Source organism: Orycteropus afer, unplaced genomic scaffold (genome assembly GCF_000298275.1).
Source record: "Orycteropus afer afer isolate SDZICR_OR568_19922 unplaced genomic scaffold, OryAfe1.0 scaffold00100, whole genome shotgun sequence".
NCBI classification, from domain to species: Eukaryota; Metazoa; Chordata; class Mammalia; order Tubulidentata; family Orycteropodidae; genus Orycteropus; species Orycteropus afer.
This window is the reverse complement of record NW_006921687.1, coordinates 5,753,340-5,766,837: the sequence shown is the minus strand read 5'-3', so window position 1 is coordinate 5,766,837 and position 13,498 is coordinate 5,753,340. Positions and strand designations below refer to the sequence as shown.

The 13,498-nt window shown below is 39.1% G+C and overlaps 1 protein-coding gene across 1 annotated transcript in view; it reads left to right on the top strand.

Moving 5' to 3' along the window:
* Nucleotides 1–2,101: 2,101 nt before the first annotated feature.
* Nucleotides 2,102–13,498, top strand: part of BICD1 (BICD cargo adaptor 1) — a 332,377-nt gene continuing 320,980 nt past the window's right edge. The window contains exon 1 of the mRNA XM_042781286.1: nucleotides 2,102–2,314. Within this exon, the coding sequence (XP_042637220.1) occupies nucleotides 2,102–2,314 (213 nt within the window). The remainder of the gene's footprint in view (nucleotides 2,315–13,498) is intronic.

The window sequence follows — 13,498 nt, the reverse complement described above, 5'->3', positions numbered from 1 at the left end:
CTAGCCACTCTGAGGAATAAAGATGTGGCAGTCTGCTTCCATAAATAACTGATTCTTGAAAACTCATGGGTCAGTTCTATTTTGTATACAGGATTCCTATGAGTCAGAATCAATTCCACAGCAACAGATTTGGGCTTTTGGTTTAAGGACCCTGTTGGATCAATGGGTCTGTGGATCCCATAGCCTCCCAGTACACCGAAAGCACACTTTTTCTCCTCTGGCTCCTATTGTTTCCTTCTTTCTTAATTATTCTCTCTATTCCTCACTCCTTCATCGTTCCCAGTCTGACTTCAGCTTCACCTCTACCTCCTTTTGTGACTCTTGATTATCACTATGGATAGTGACTAATCTGTAATGTGGTCACCTTAAGAGCATATAATATTTACTTGCTGGATTTGTATTAGTAATGACTAAAGATGAGGTCAACATAATGATTCAGTTTAAGGCTCTGGAGTTATGATTCAAATTTTGACTTCTCCACTTAAGAGTAGCCTGCCTTTGGGCTAATTATCCAACTTTCCTGTGCCTTCCTGTACATTGGGGGCAGTGTTTCTTATCTCAAAGTGTGGTTGTTAAGATTAGAGAGAAAGATTGTATAGCACTCAGAATAATGTCTGGTATATGGTAAGCCTCGATAACTATTAGTTCTATTATTTTAAAAAAGGTTTATGTAGCGTATTGTAGATACCTTATGTGGGAGATATCAGGAGTTCTAGTAGTGCTGCAGTTAAAGCATTGGGCTGCTAACCAAAAGGTGACAGGTTCCAATCCACTAGCTGCTCCATGGGAGAACGATGGGGCACTTTGTTTCCATAAAGATTTACAGCCTTGGAACTGCTTTATAGGGTCGCTATGAGTCAGAATCGACTTGATGGCAGGGGTTTTGGTTCATTTGTTAGAGGCTATGGGGTACATATGTTATGTTTTTTTTTTCTTTTCCCCTGAAATGACAATGATCTTGTGATAAGCTGGGCGTAGAAAAGCTTTGGCGAGGGCAATTCATCTCTAGCAATGATGGTCCTTTGGGGGCAAGAAGGTTATTTGGTGAGAGTGTAAGGTGGACAAGATCGGGCAGGGGAGGAGGCATGCCAGGGAAAGAGAACGCAGGAGGGCACGGAGGCGGATGCTTGGGGGCGCGTCAGGAGTCTCAGGAACCACAACTTTTATTTGGGTGGAGGAGGCCAGGAAAGGATGCTGCAAGCCTGGGGGGCGATAAGGAGGCGTCGTGGGCTCTGACCGCATTAGTTACCGTTTGCTTTTCCTGGGCTTCCGCCCAGGTTGAAGCGAGAGATTTGGGGCGCCCACGCCACTCTCCCGGGGTTCGACTTCCTGGAGGGCAAAGCCGTTGGAGGAACGCCCGCGCCTGGCAAAGGCTCGCTTGCCGCGTCCGGGCCCTTCCCCGGCACTATCCCGCCGCCTCCACTTCCACCTCGCGCGCCTAGCGCTTCAGCCGCTGGCCGCAACCCGGCGCGCCCGGCGGGAGGCGCCGCGGGATGTTTCCTTCTGGTCCTTCCCTCCTCCCCCCGCCTTGACTTCGTCCTCCCCGCCCCCTGCTCGGAGCTGGGCCCAGGCGGGAAGGGAGGGAGTGGGCCCAGAGACTGCATCATTCTGCTCAGCCTGCTGCAGGGCCAACGGGAGCAGGTGGAGAGAGCGAGCGAGACGCACGCTGGAGCGCACCAGCCGGAGTGGGGAGACTGCAGTGACTGCTTCCCGGGAGACATGGCGCCCGGGTGCTTCTGAATAAGCAGAATCTGGAGGCCCTTCGCCGCCCCCGGCCGCCGCAGCCCAGGCCATGCCACACTGCTGCTGACCGTACGCAAAGGCCGGCCCAGAGGGCACATGCGGCAGCAGCTGCCGCCTCGCCCCTCATTCTCTCCTCTGCATTCTCCATGTTGCATTTCTTGTCAGTTTCTTCAGGCGTGTAGCTGCTGCTGGCAGAAGAGCAGGCAGGCAGAATTTGATCTGCTAATTCATCCACCATACTTTTTCTTTTCCGTTTTACCCCCTAACCTCTTTTTCCTTTTCCCTTCCCCCGCCTGCTTTACTCCCCCCACCCCACCCCCTACCTCATTACTCCTCCCAGCCTCCATACACCGGGGCTATGGCCGCAGAAGAGGTATTGCAAACTGTAGACCATTACAAGACTGAGATAGAGAGGCTGACCAAGGAGCTCACAGAGACAACCCACGAGAAGATCCAGGCTGCTGAGTACGGGCTGGTGGTGCTGGAAGAGAAGTTGACCCTCAAACAGCAGTATGACGAGCTGGAGGCTGAGTATGACAGCCTCAAACAGGAGCTGGAGCAGCTGAAAGAGGTGAGTTGCCTGTCACCTCTTCCCTCTTCGTCCCTGCCCCCCCCCCATTCCCACTCTTCATTTATAAAGAGTCGGAAAGGATGTGATTGAAAGGACTGTTTCATCTTAGAGTTCTTTGTTGATAAGAGGAGATTGAAAGAGCCCATTGTTCCCCCCCCCCAAGAGAAAAATTATTCGGGAAATGAATGTATAAGCTAGAATTTGGGAGGCAGTTGTTTCTTTAGGCTGTGGGGGAGGGAGATTCATAATAGTTTTCAAGTATCCCTCTAAAAGGGTAGTCAGCTGGTTTGGGATGTAGAAATCAAGCTTATCAAAAACGGTTACTTGAAACCCAGGTTTCACGGACAGTACTATAATCCACAAAGGCAATGGGTAGGTTTGTGCCTGAAGACCCACAAGCTGAGGGTATAGAATTTATGATAGCTCAGCTGAATGTAACCACTCTTTGATGAGAGAGGGAGCTGTTATTAGAACTCCTTGACAATCCCATTTGACAGAGTCTGGGCAATCTTCATTTTCCTTGGCTGTGGTCATTCTTGTCTTCCGGCTGCAGGAGACAAACAACTTTGCTGGGTGATGCCTGCTGCCTTGATTTCACCTCAAAATGAGGCTGGGCTTGCCAAACCTTATGAGGTCATTCCAATCAGGGAAAATTGAACTCACCTGGTTTGGAAGAATGGTGTCTATGGAATACCTGCCTACCTGGGTAGGCTTGTATTTTAAATGAGGCTCTACTGGTTGAAATAATTGTATTAAAACCCCCAGTATCTCTAAAACGGACCATGTATAACACTTGATTTCTTTGTCTTTGGATGTTTTGGCTTCTTTTAAAGACTGTCTAATGTACTGGAAGATAATGAACATGCTTTGATTTCTTAGCAAACATTCTTAAGAATATATATATTACTTAAGGAACTCAGTTTATGTAATTCTTGAAGCACTATGGGTAGCAAGTAACCCATAGTTAAAAATTGAAATGCTTTTCTGTGTGGCAAGCATTTATTTTTATTTGTATATTTGTATTTTAAATGTTTATTCTCATTTGGTATAAGATATTGTTGAAAGTGATATTAAAATGTGTGAAGTTGGAAACAGGATAATGATTGTAATTCTCAAAGAATGTTTTGATGTTGTCTATACCTATCAACACTGCTTTGCCAAGACAAGGAAGTAGAGCTAGGGTTAAGCCATCGCCACCTTGATAAAGGAGGTAGACTTAATTGAGTGAAATGAAGTATAACTGTTAAGTGACCTTCCCCTTGACTTAAACTACCTTTCTAGGGATATTCATGTGTCATTGTATTTACTTTGCAGGAATTCATGTCTTTCCCTTTTTAGACCATGAGCTTTGAAGGCAAGGAATATATCAAATTCTTTTGCACCCAAAGTCCTTAACACAAATCCTAGCACTTAGTAGGCATGCAATAAAATTTCATGAACCAATACATTTGTACTGGAAGAAGATAGACCTTTATCAGGCATTCAATAGTCAGTATTGGTTAGTGTCAGAGAAAAACTAAGAAAATTAGGAAGTGACCAGTTTTAAAAAATTACCTGTGTTAGTTTCATCAGTAGTGATGAGAAAAATGAGAAAAAATGTTTTGTAGGAATAACACTGGTTTATTAATACTGAATAATGTAAATACCAACTACAGTTTGTTTTCTATTAAAATTTAAAACATTTATATAAGTAGAGGTTAAGAAACATTTATCTGGATTACTTTTACCAAATGATACTTGCTCACATATATATTTTGAGTAGTGTTTACCATCGGTATAATTCAATTTTAAATTTTTCATGAATAGACTCAAACAATTACATAAAAATGTATGTTTAGGATAATAAAATGGATACTTGGTTATTTGAAAGTGAGACCTGTTATTTATGTCCTTTCAACATGCTATAGAGTTTAGTTGGGTGTATTACTTAAATAAGCAAACTCAATCTCCAGTAATGTTTCCTGCTTGAAAAATAAATCCAAATATAAATCCAAAATAATTGTGCAACTGAGGTATGCCAGTGATGATATCATATGGAAGCCATTTTTGAAAAAGATGTTTGTGAGCACTCTGGTTTCTCAAAAGGAAGTTCTGCTCATTTTCATGTATAGATAATAAATAATACTGTTGCTTTCTATCTGTAAGCCAAGTGTGAAATAAATCTTTGGCTTGTTTTTAATCTCTTTTAGCAAATATGTTTAATTTTTAAGTAATTGGACTGATTTCTGGGAATGTCAACAGAAAAAGACTGTATTAAGTCCCAGTTGGATAATAATAATAATTTGCAGTGTAGTGATTGGGCTCAGTCTTTACAGGTTTTGTTTTCAATGCCAGCACCCTCCACCCCAGGCTAAGAACTGCTGTGACAATCATGCAAACATGGCCTGAAAATGAGCAGAATCAGTGGGATGAATTCATTAATTTTCTTTGCTAGTTATTTCTTCTCTCAACCAGTTGCTTTTCAACCTGGCAGCTGGTTCTGTTACCATTTAAGGCTCTGTCCTGTACCTAGTTGTGTGACATTTGTAGTTCTGTTCACAAAAGGACACTTGAAAGAAAAGAGCCTGAAAAAGGAGCACCTCTGACACCATCATAATGTTCTCCTTTTCATAATACTTTGCATAGCTAGACAAAGCAACATGTCCACTAGAATATTGACCATTGCTTTGTGATTTTGTAAATAATGCTTGCTCTTCATTGACCTAAGAGGCACTCAGGCCTGGATGTGTTCAGGGACTGGCTTATTGTAGGATTGGGATGTGTGTAAATCAGCACTGCACATCTGTCATTTAGACCAAAATAGCATTTAAAGAAGAGTTAAACTTTAAAATAATTTGAAAATTAAATATATCTATATATATTAAAAACCCTAGATATTAAATTTATTTTTTAGTTAAAAAAATGGTTGAAATTTAAAATGCCATAGGTTTTTTTTTTTAATTTATTACTTTGTTGTTGAGAATACATGCAGCAAAACATACACCAATTCAATAGTTGCTATGTATATAATTCAGTGACATTGTTTACATTCTTCAAGTTCTGCAACTATTCTCACCTCTTTTTCTGAATTGTTCCTACCCATTAACATAAACTCACTGTCCCTTAAGGTTCCTGTTTAATCTTCTAAGTTGTTGTCAATTTAATCCTATATAGATAGCTCTTAAAAAAAAAAAAGGGTGTAATGCTCAGGCAGGCATGTTTTGCTAGTTAAGCTAAAAATGCAGTAAGCTTTTAAAAGACCCCCTCCTCCCCCCCAGTGGAATGATTCAGCATTACTGGTAGCATTTTAGAAAACAGCCATGTAACAGCTTTAGCAAAGTTTTGCAGCTAGGTTACAGGAGAATCTGGACTAAGAATCTTCCACTCATTTTCCTGCTTATTTTCTCAACCCTAGTAATAAGACAGTTACCAGCAGCTGAAGAAGAACTTGATGGACAGTCAGCAACTTCTCCTGGAGCCAGCTTTAAGTTTTTCAGGGTTATTGTGAAATCATTCAAGAAATAAATATTCATTAACACAGTTTTAAAGTATATCGCATTTGGGACTCAATGAAAGCCATTTAAATACTTAAATTCGTCTTTAAACAGACTATTTTCTTCATATGTTTAGAAAGATTAGCTTCTTTTGTATTTGTAAATTCTATGTCTTACAGACTTGGGAAAAAGAAAAATGCCAGATGCTTTAGCAATTTATGAATGAACACAAAGAGAAAGTTAGTAATTCATTATCTACCTGATTGGTATTTAACTTCTCCCTTACTGTTTTTAAAGAAGAAACAAATTCAAATTAATTACCAAATTGTTTTAAAAATCTAAAATATATCAGTATATGGTTTCAGATTTATCAGGAGCTTCAACAAACATTGTTTTTAATCACATCTCTTTTTTTGACCCAAATTGCTCTGATTTGCACTATCTCTTTTTATCTCAATTTAAGATTTGATCTCTAGGTGTTTCTGGTTATTTCTCACATATGGTTTAGCAAAATTTTATTTATAATCTTTCATCCTACTCACCATGCTTTTATGTATATGTATAACCCACTGCCATCAAGTCGATTCCAACTCATAGAGACCCCATCAGGGTTCCAAGGCTATAAATCTTTATGGAAGTAGATTGTCTCATTTTCCTCCTGCTGAGCTGCTGGTGGGTTTGAACTGCTCACCTTTTGGTTAGCAGCCTAGTGCTTTAACTACAGCACTGCCAGTGCTCCTTGTGTACATATATAGCAGCCACACTTGGAGGATTTTTCAGAACTTCAGGTATTTACAGATATTCTGCCCTATTGTCTCCTTAAACTTGTATTTTACTGGTGTTATGTTCCAAAATTTGAAAATGTGAACATTACTTACATCTTGAAATACATGCTAAAGGACTTTCTCACTTACGAGATTATACCTGTACTTACGGCTTTGAATGAGAGCAGGGCATAAGAGATGCATGATCTTACTCTTAAATAATTGATTATACTGAAGGCAAAGATATGTGAAGTCCTGTGGCAGGAGATGAAATTGTGAAAGTGGCAATTGTCAAATTTTGTCTTGGGGATGATGAATCTTTGAAAGGAAATGAAACGATATGTGTTTGATGCCTTACATACTATCTCATTTAATTTTCAAAATAGATCAGAGGATTATTGTCCAGTTTTGCAGATAAGAAAACAATTAACATATTAAAGCATTGAATTATGTAAATTCTCCATTTAGAACCAGGTGCTTTGCCTGCTTTCTTCCTAATTCTTCTAACATTCCTTATACAACGTAGATATTGCTCACATTATACAGATGACAGATTAAGGGCCCTTTTCTAGGAGCTCTGGTGGCGTAGTGCCTAAGGCATTTGACTGTTAACCAGAAGGCTGGCAGTTCGAACCCATTGGCCACTCCTTGGAAGGAAGATTGGGAAATCTACTTCCATAGAGACACTGCCTCAGAAACCCAAGGAGGGTTTGCTATGATTCTAGTAAGTGGTGAAACCTGGTTCAGAAAGAAGCCACATTGTTTTCACTGTACTATACTAACTCTTCTTAGCCAAGACTGCAAGTGCAATTTAAAGGGTCACTGTGATGGTCATAGAGGGTAGCTTGGAGAGTAGATGGGTCAGGCACTGGTAGCAGTGATAGAGAGGAGAGGACAAACCTGAAGAGTTGTTTAGGAGGTAGGATAGAACACAATGTTAGATGTGACTGGAGAGGAAATGAAGTGGAGAGGAGAGAGGAATATCTTTCTCAGACAGAAGGTGGTTCCATTCATAAAAGAAAGTACTATGGGGAAAGAAGAGTCTTAGAGGATGAAGTTGATGCCCATGTTATATGTGTCCTTTTAATTCATGTTTTGGTTTTTTGAATTGGGGGTGGAGGGCATGTTAAATTAAAATACTCAGTTCTCAATTTAATTGTACGATTGGTTGTCATTTTATAAAAACTTGATTTTTAGAACGTAGACTATTTGAACAATTTAACAGTGTTTCCACTAGTTAGTTTGGTTGCATTCTGAATTTGGAGAGTTGTAAATGAGTAAACAATGGGCAAAGAAGCTGGGCTTGGACACAGTGGGGAGGGGAGGGCAGCCACAGTGGAAAACTAGCCCTCACTGACTTGAAGTTAGGGGACCTCAGAGGAACAGCTCTCATCCCTCAGTTGAAAATTCCATTAAAGCTTTTAATTTGCATATATGTATATTTTGGTTATAAAACTTTGCCCTTTAGAAGTGATAATTATGTAATTACAACAGTTTAGTGTAACAATCCAAGTTAGACAAAAGCATGTTTAATTGTTTGCCCTTCCTCTCTTCATAGGCCTAACTATTGTTACCAATTTGGTGAGTATTCTTTTGTACTTATTTGAAGTTTCTTTAAATTTATGCAGTGTTTTTTTTTTGTTTTTGTTTATTTGCTTTATAAGAATAAGATTATGCCATGCATATTATTCTGCAGCCTGACTTCTTTTCTTTTCCTTTTAATAGTAGTAAATCATTTTAAAAGGCTGATATTTTTAGGACAGGGCTGCAATTTTTAAGGCATTGATGCTTCAAGTGTGAAGAAAATGGGACTGATTAGGGAAGAGAACCAGACAGATTCAGGGAGTGTGGGTGACACTAGGGAGAGGAGAAACCATATTTAACAACTTGGCTTAGGTTCTGCCCTGAGGATAGCTTGGGTGATGAGAATGGAAAAAAGTGTAGGTATGTGTAAAAGAAACTGATGGAATTTGTTTGGTTGCCCAGAGGAGGATGTTGTGATGATAAGGTAGACAGTTGTGTGGGTGAATTAGCAGGGACTTTGATTTTTTTGTCTTGTTGGCTGATGATGAAGATAGGAGTATCAGAATAAAATGTGGTTGGTTTCTCTAACTGGCAGGTCCTAGTGTGTGACCACATCCTGTCCATACTGGGTCTTGGTTAGCAGCTACCATGATTCAGGCAGTTGGGCCTTATTCTGTTATTCCATGTTTGCCTCTGGTATTTGAGTTTTGAGCCAGTTGGTTAGGATATTATACAGAATTTCAGGTTCAGCGTGTTGTGCAGAAGATGGGAAATTGGAGACAAGACTGGAAAATGTTTGGCAGAAGTGTTTTTACTTATAATGATGGAAGGGAATATAAGAGTGGCAATTGATACTGCCTCCTCCTAGGGTTCAGTTACCTTGTCTATAAAATGAAAGGATTGAGATAGATAATCTCTATGATTTTTACCAGCTCTAAATGTCTGTGAAGCCACTCCTCGAAAGGAAGATGAGGCAATCTACTTCTGTGGTAGTACTGCCTCGGAAACCCAAGGAGGGGTTGCTATGAGTCGGGTCCGATTCGACGGCACATACCAACAACAAATTCTACTAATATATCTACCTGTCTTTATTTTTCAGATTCATTCTGTTTTTAACAAAATGCAGAATAGTCTTGCTTGACTGCAAAAATTTCACCCACTCTTCAGGGATCTGCATCAATTGTTTTTTGTATTTTTCCTCCTATCCATTTTCACCATGGTTATTCACTTCCAGCTAGATAATCTACCTGTTTTTAACATCTGTACACTATTCCTCCACTTTTTTTTTTTTTAAACCAATTTATAGTTCTGCCCCCTGGGAGAACATCTGACCCAAACTTACTTCCCTTCTTGATTTACTTTACTTTTCTAATCTCACTTATGCTGTTATAGAACTGATTCACTGTTTGTCATTGACATATTTGTGCTTGGCTTCAGAGAGTGAACAAGGCCTAGTACATCACTGAGAGCCAGATTTTGGATCAGAATAAAGAAATTTCTCGCAGGTATATAGAAAAAGTAGCCTTCGTCAGGAAGCAGTGAGTTGCTTATCACCAAAAATGTTTGAGTGGCTAGCTAATGAGTTGCTTGGAATATATAGGTTTTATCTTTGAAAAATATTTTATATATGATCTCTGAGGTCCCCCTCCTACTCTGAGTTTTTTTTATTTTATCATTCCAGATGTTCCAAGTAATTTCATGTTTATGTTTTTTATATTCGTTTCCCTACCACTGGATTACAGTGTTTCCAACATGGTTGAATTTGTCTATTTTAATGTTTGGCATTTCACAGTATTTGATGACCTTTGAATATTCTGGAATGTTTTCAAAGTGTATAAAGATGTGTGTTTTTGCGTGATTTATGTTTTGCTTGATATTTTCCCCCTATTTTTTTTTTTTTTTTAGATTGTGATTTGGGTGAAAGTTTAAGAAGCAAATTAATTTTCCATACTGCAGTTCATACACATTTTGTTTCATGACATCGACTGCAATCCCTGTGATGTAATAGTTCTCTTCCCACTTCCTCCCTGTAGTTACCTTTTCCCCGTGTCCTTCTTTCCTGTTTATTCCTGCCCTCTGAGCTACCTCCCTGTATAAATACTGCTCTTCTGATCTTCTGTGGTGGATTGTTCTACGGAGTATACCTACCTGGTGTAAGTGTTCAGCTTATACAACTGTCTGTTGTTGCTTGGAAGCCGTGGGGAGTGAGCTTAATTCTAGGCCCGAAAGGTGACTGGGGCCATAGTCTGGGGCTTTCACTAGTCTCTCTCACACCAGTAAGCCTGGTCTTTTTTTATGATTTTGAGTTTTGTTCCACATTTTTCTCCCACTCTGTCTAGGATCTCCTGCCCTGATCCCTTTCCAAGTGATTGACAGTGGTTGCTTTGCTTGATTTTTAGAAGAAAACTGATACATAATGAAAAAGTTTAAGATGAATGTATTTGTAGATTTTGGAATGTTTTATCGAATCTTTATGCATTTTGGAGCTATATGGTTGCGTTAAGGAAGTTTACAACATCCAGAATCTTTTCTGTTTACACACACACACACTTACACATCACACTTGATTATATATTTTGTTATTAACAGTCCAATATTTTACACTCTTAATTGTCAACTATTTATATTACTTTCTAACTTATTAGTTTTTGTTTTAGATTGCTTATTACCTCTTGTTCTGTTTCATTTATTTATTCAAAAATTTTACTGAATGCCTACCTACTATCTACTACTAGGATCCCTGGTGTTTCAGTGATTAAGTGCTTAGCTGCTAACCAAAACCTACCACCCACTCTGTGGGAGAAAGATGTGGCAATCTGCTTTCATAAAGATTTATAACCTTGGAAACCCTATGGGATGGTTCTACCCTGTCCTATAGGGTCACTATGAGTTGGAATTGACTCGGTGGCAATGAGCTAACTATGTTGGACATTGTGCCATTTGCTGAGGATACAGTGTTGAATAAGGCAGGCAGTGTGGAGCTCCTGAATGGAGACTGTGTTTCAGCCATGGTAGATAGTCAACGAATGTACAGATCTGTAAAAAAGACTACTTCAGGTATGAGAAGTGCCATGAGTAAAGAGAGAATGGTTGGGTAAAGTGATGGTCAGGAAGGGCCTCTCCAAGGATGATGAATGATGAGAAGAAGCTTATCTTGTGGAGACAGGAGAAGTGATTTTTAGGCAGAAGGACACATACAAATATCTTGGAATTTTGTTTGTCATTATTTGGGGAAAGGATGAGTCACCATGCCCTGAAAAAATAACCATTTGTAATATGGTATTTTGGGAGTTCTGGTGACATAATGCCTAAGGCATTTGACTGCTAACCAGAAGGCTGGCAGTTCAAACCCACCAGCCACTCCTTGGAAGGAAGATTGTGCAATAGACTTCTGTAGAGATACGCCTTGGAAACCCAAGGAAGGGTCGCTATGAGTCATATTCGACTCGATGGCAGCGAGTTTGGTTTTTAATATGGTATTTGAAAAATGTTCCATCAAGTAGCATACTACCTTGAGATTTTTCTAATGAGATATTGGTTATCAGCATTGGAAGTGTGTGAGCAGAGCCCTGATGACTCCCTCTGGTCTTCTTTTCCAAGAGGTGAGTTGAAACAAGTGACTTTCAGTATAGACTACACATTAGAATCAGCTGCCTAGACCCCACTGTAGGAAAGTTAAATCAGAAGTAAAGCCCTGGCTTCAGTATTTTAGTCCCCTTCTCTTCTTAGAGGAGTCTCTAGATGGTACAAACCATTAAGTGCTTGGCAGCTAACTGAAAGATTGGTGGTTCAGATCTACGCAGAGACAACTTGGAAGAAAGGCCCGGTGATCTGCTCCTGAAAGGTCACAGCCATGAAAACTCTGTGGAGCCCAGTTCTACTCTGACATATATGGGGTCGTCATGAGCTGGAATTGACTTGAAGGCAACTGTTTTATTTTTTTGTTGTTGTTTATTTGCTTCTTCTCATAGGTACACCTGTGGGTGAGAACCTCTCTCTTAGAAACTTCCAATTCTAGGATTAAATTATTCCATAGGAATAGAAGGAGCTCTGATAGCAGAGTGTCTAAGGCACTTGACTGCTAACCAGAAGGCTGGTGGTTCAAACTCACCAGCCACTCCTCGGAATGAAGGTTGGGCAATCTCCTTCCATAGTGATACTGCCTTGGAAACCCAAGGAGGGGTCGCTATGAGTTGGTGCCAGCTCGATGGCACATAACAACAGCAACAACAGGAATAGAAGTGTTTGATGAGAAAATCTGAGGAGATATGAGCTTATATATAAATACTAAATGCAGTCTTTTTTACTTGTCTTCTCTATTTTCTGGAAATGCAGACACTAAAACCTTTCAGAAAACCAAAATACACCCTCAAAAAACCTAACTGTTAGGCAGAGATATGTATTAAATTAGACTGCATTTAATTTTTAATTCTTGAAGGTGGTTTAAAGTATCTTTGAAAATTATTTGTTTCTTTTATTTTGTTTGGTTTATTCTATTTGCAGTTGTTAATGTCAACTTCACAAGTTTGTAAATAAAATATACAAAAAGAATTGCTTTGATGGATTGATCTTTAACTTCTGGAACTATTTTAAATTATTTTTTTGGCTATACTTGCTGTTTTTAAAACATGATTTCAAGGGGGAAAAAAAAAACACCACTCCAAAATGTAATATTTAACTGCTATGTTTTAATTAACTTACAATCAAAAATAAGGAACCTGTTTACATTTATCGGTAGCACACAGTAACAGGAGCCATTTCCTTAAGAATGTTTTGTTGCACAGTGTGGCGTGGGTCTGTAATAGAAGGTTCAGAATGATGTGTCTGTTTTTTTCTTGCATACTGCAGACTAATGTAGAATCAAATGCCACTGCTGAGGAGCCCTTAGCCATCATTTTTTGAAATTGAAAGAGGTTTATATTATAGCCTGCATGTGCCTTGTTGATAAGCCTCACTGGTTGACATTTTCTAGATGGCTTTAGGAGATTTTTTTGAAGTTGACCTCTGTGTGAGATAACTAGGCAGAGACAGGATGAGTTTAGTCTTGTCCCTGACTTCTTTTGTTTAGGAGATACTGTTATCTTTTCAGATTATGTCTTTGGCGTGCATACCATGTTTTAGAATTATAATCTGAATTTTATTCAGAGCTTTTAAGCTCAAAATGTGAAGAAAATTTAATTAAGAAGCCAAATGAACCAGTAGAGGAAAAAAGAAATAATCAATTTTAAATAACGTTGGAAGTACTGACTTTTTAGATTATTAAAAAACCAGAAATGATACTGGCTCTTAATTAATATTGGTAAATGAGAACTAAAGATAGTATAATCATCTGGTTCTAATGATCTGAACAACAAGTAAATACACCTTTTTGTCAGTATTTTAAAATAATTTAGAATTGGAACTCTTTCTTTTTTTTTTTTTTT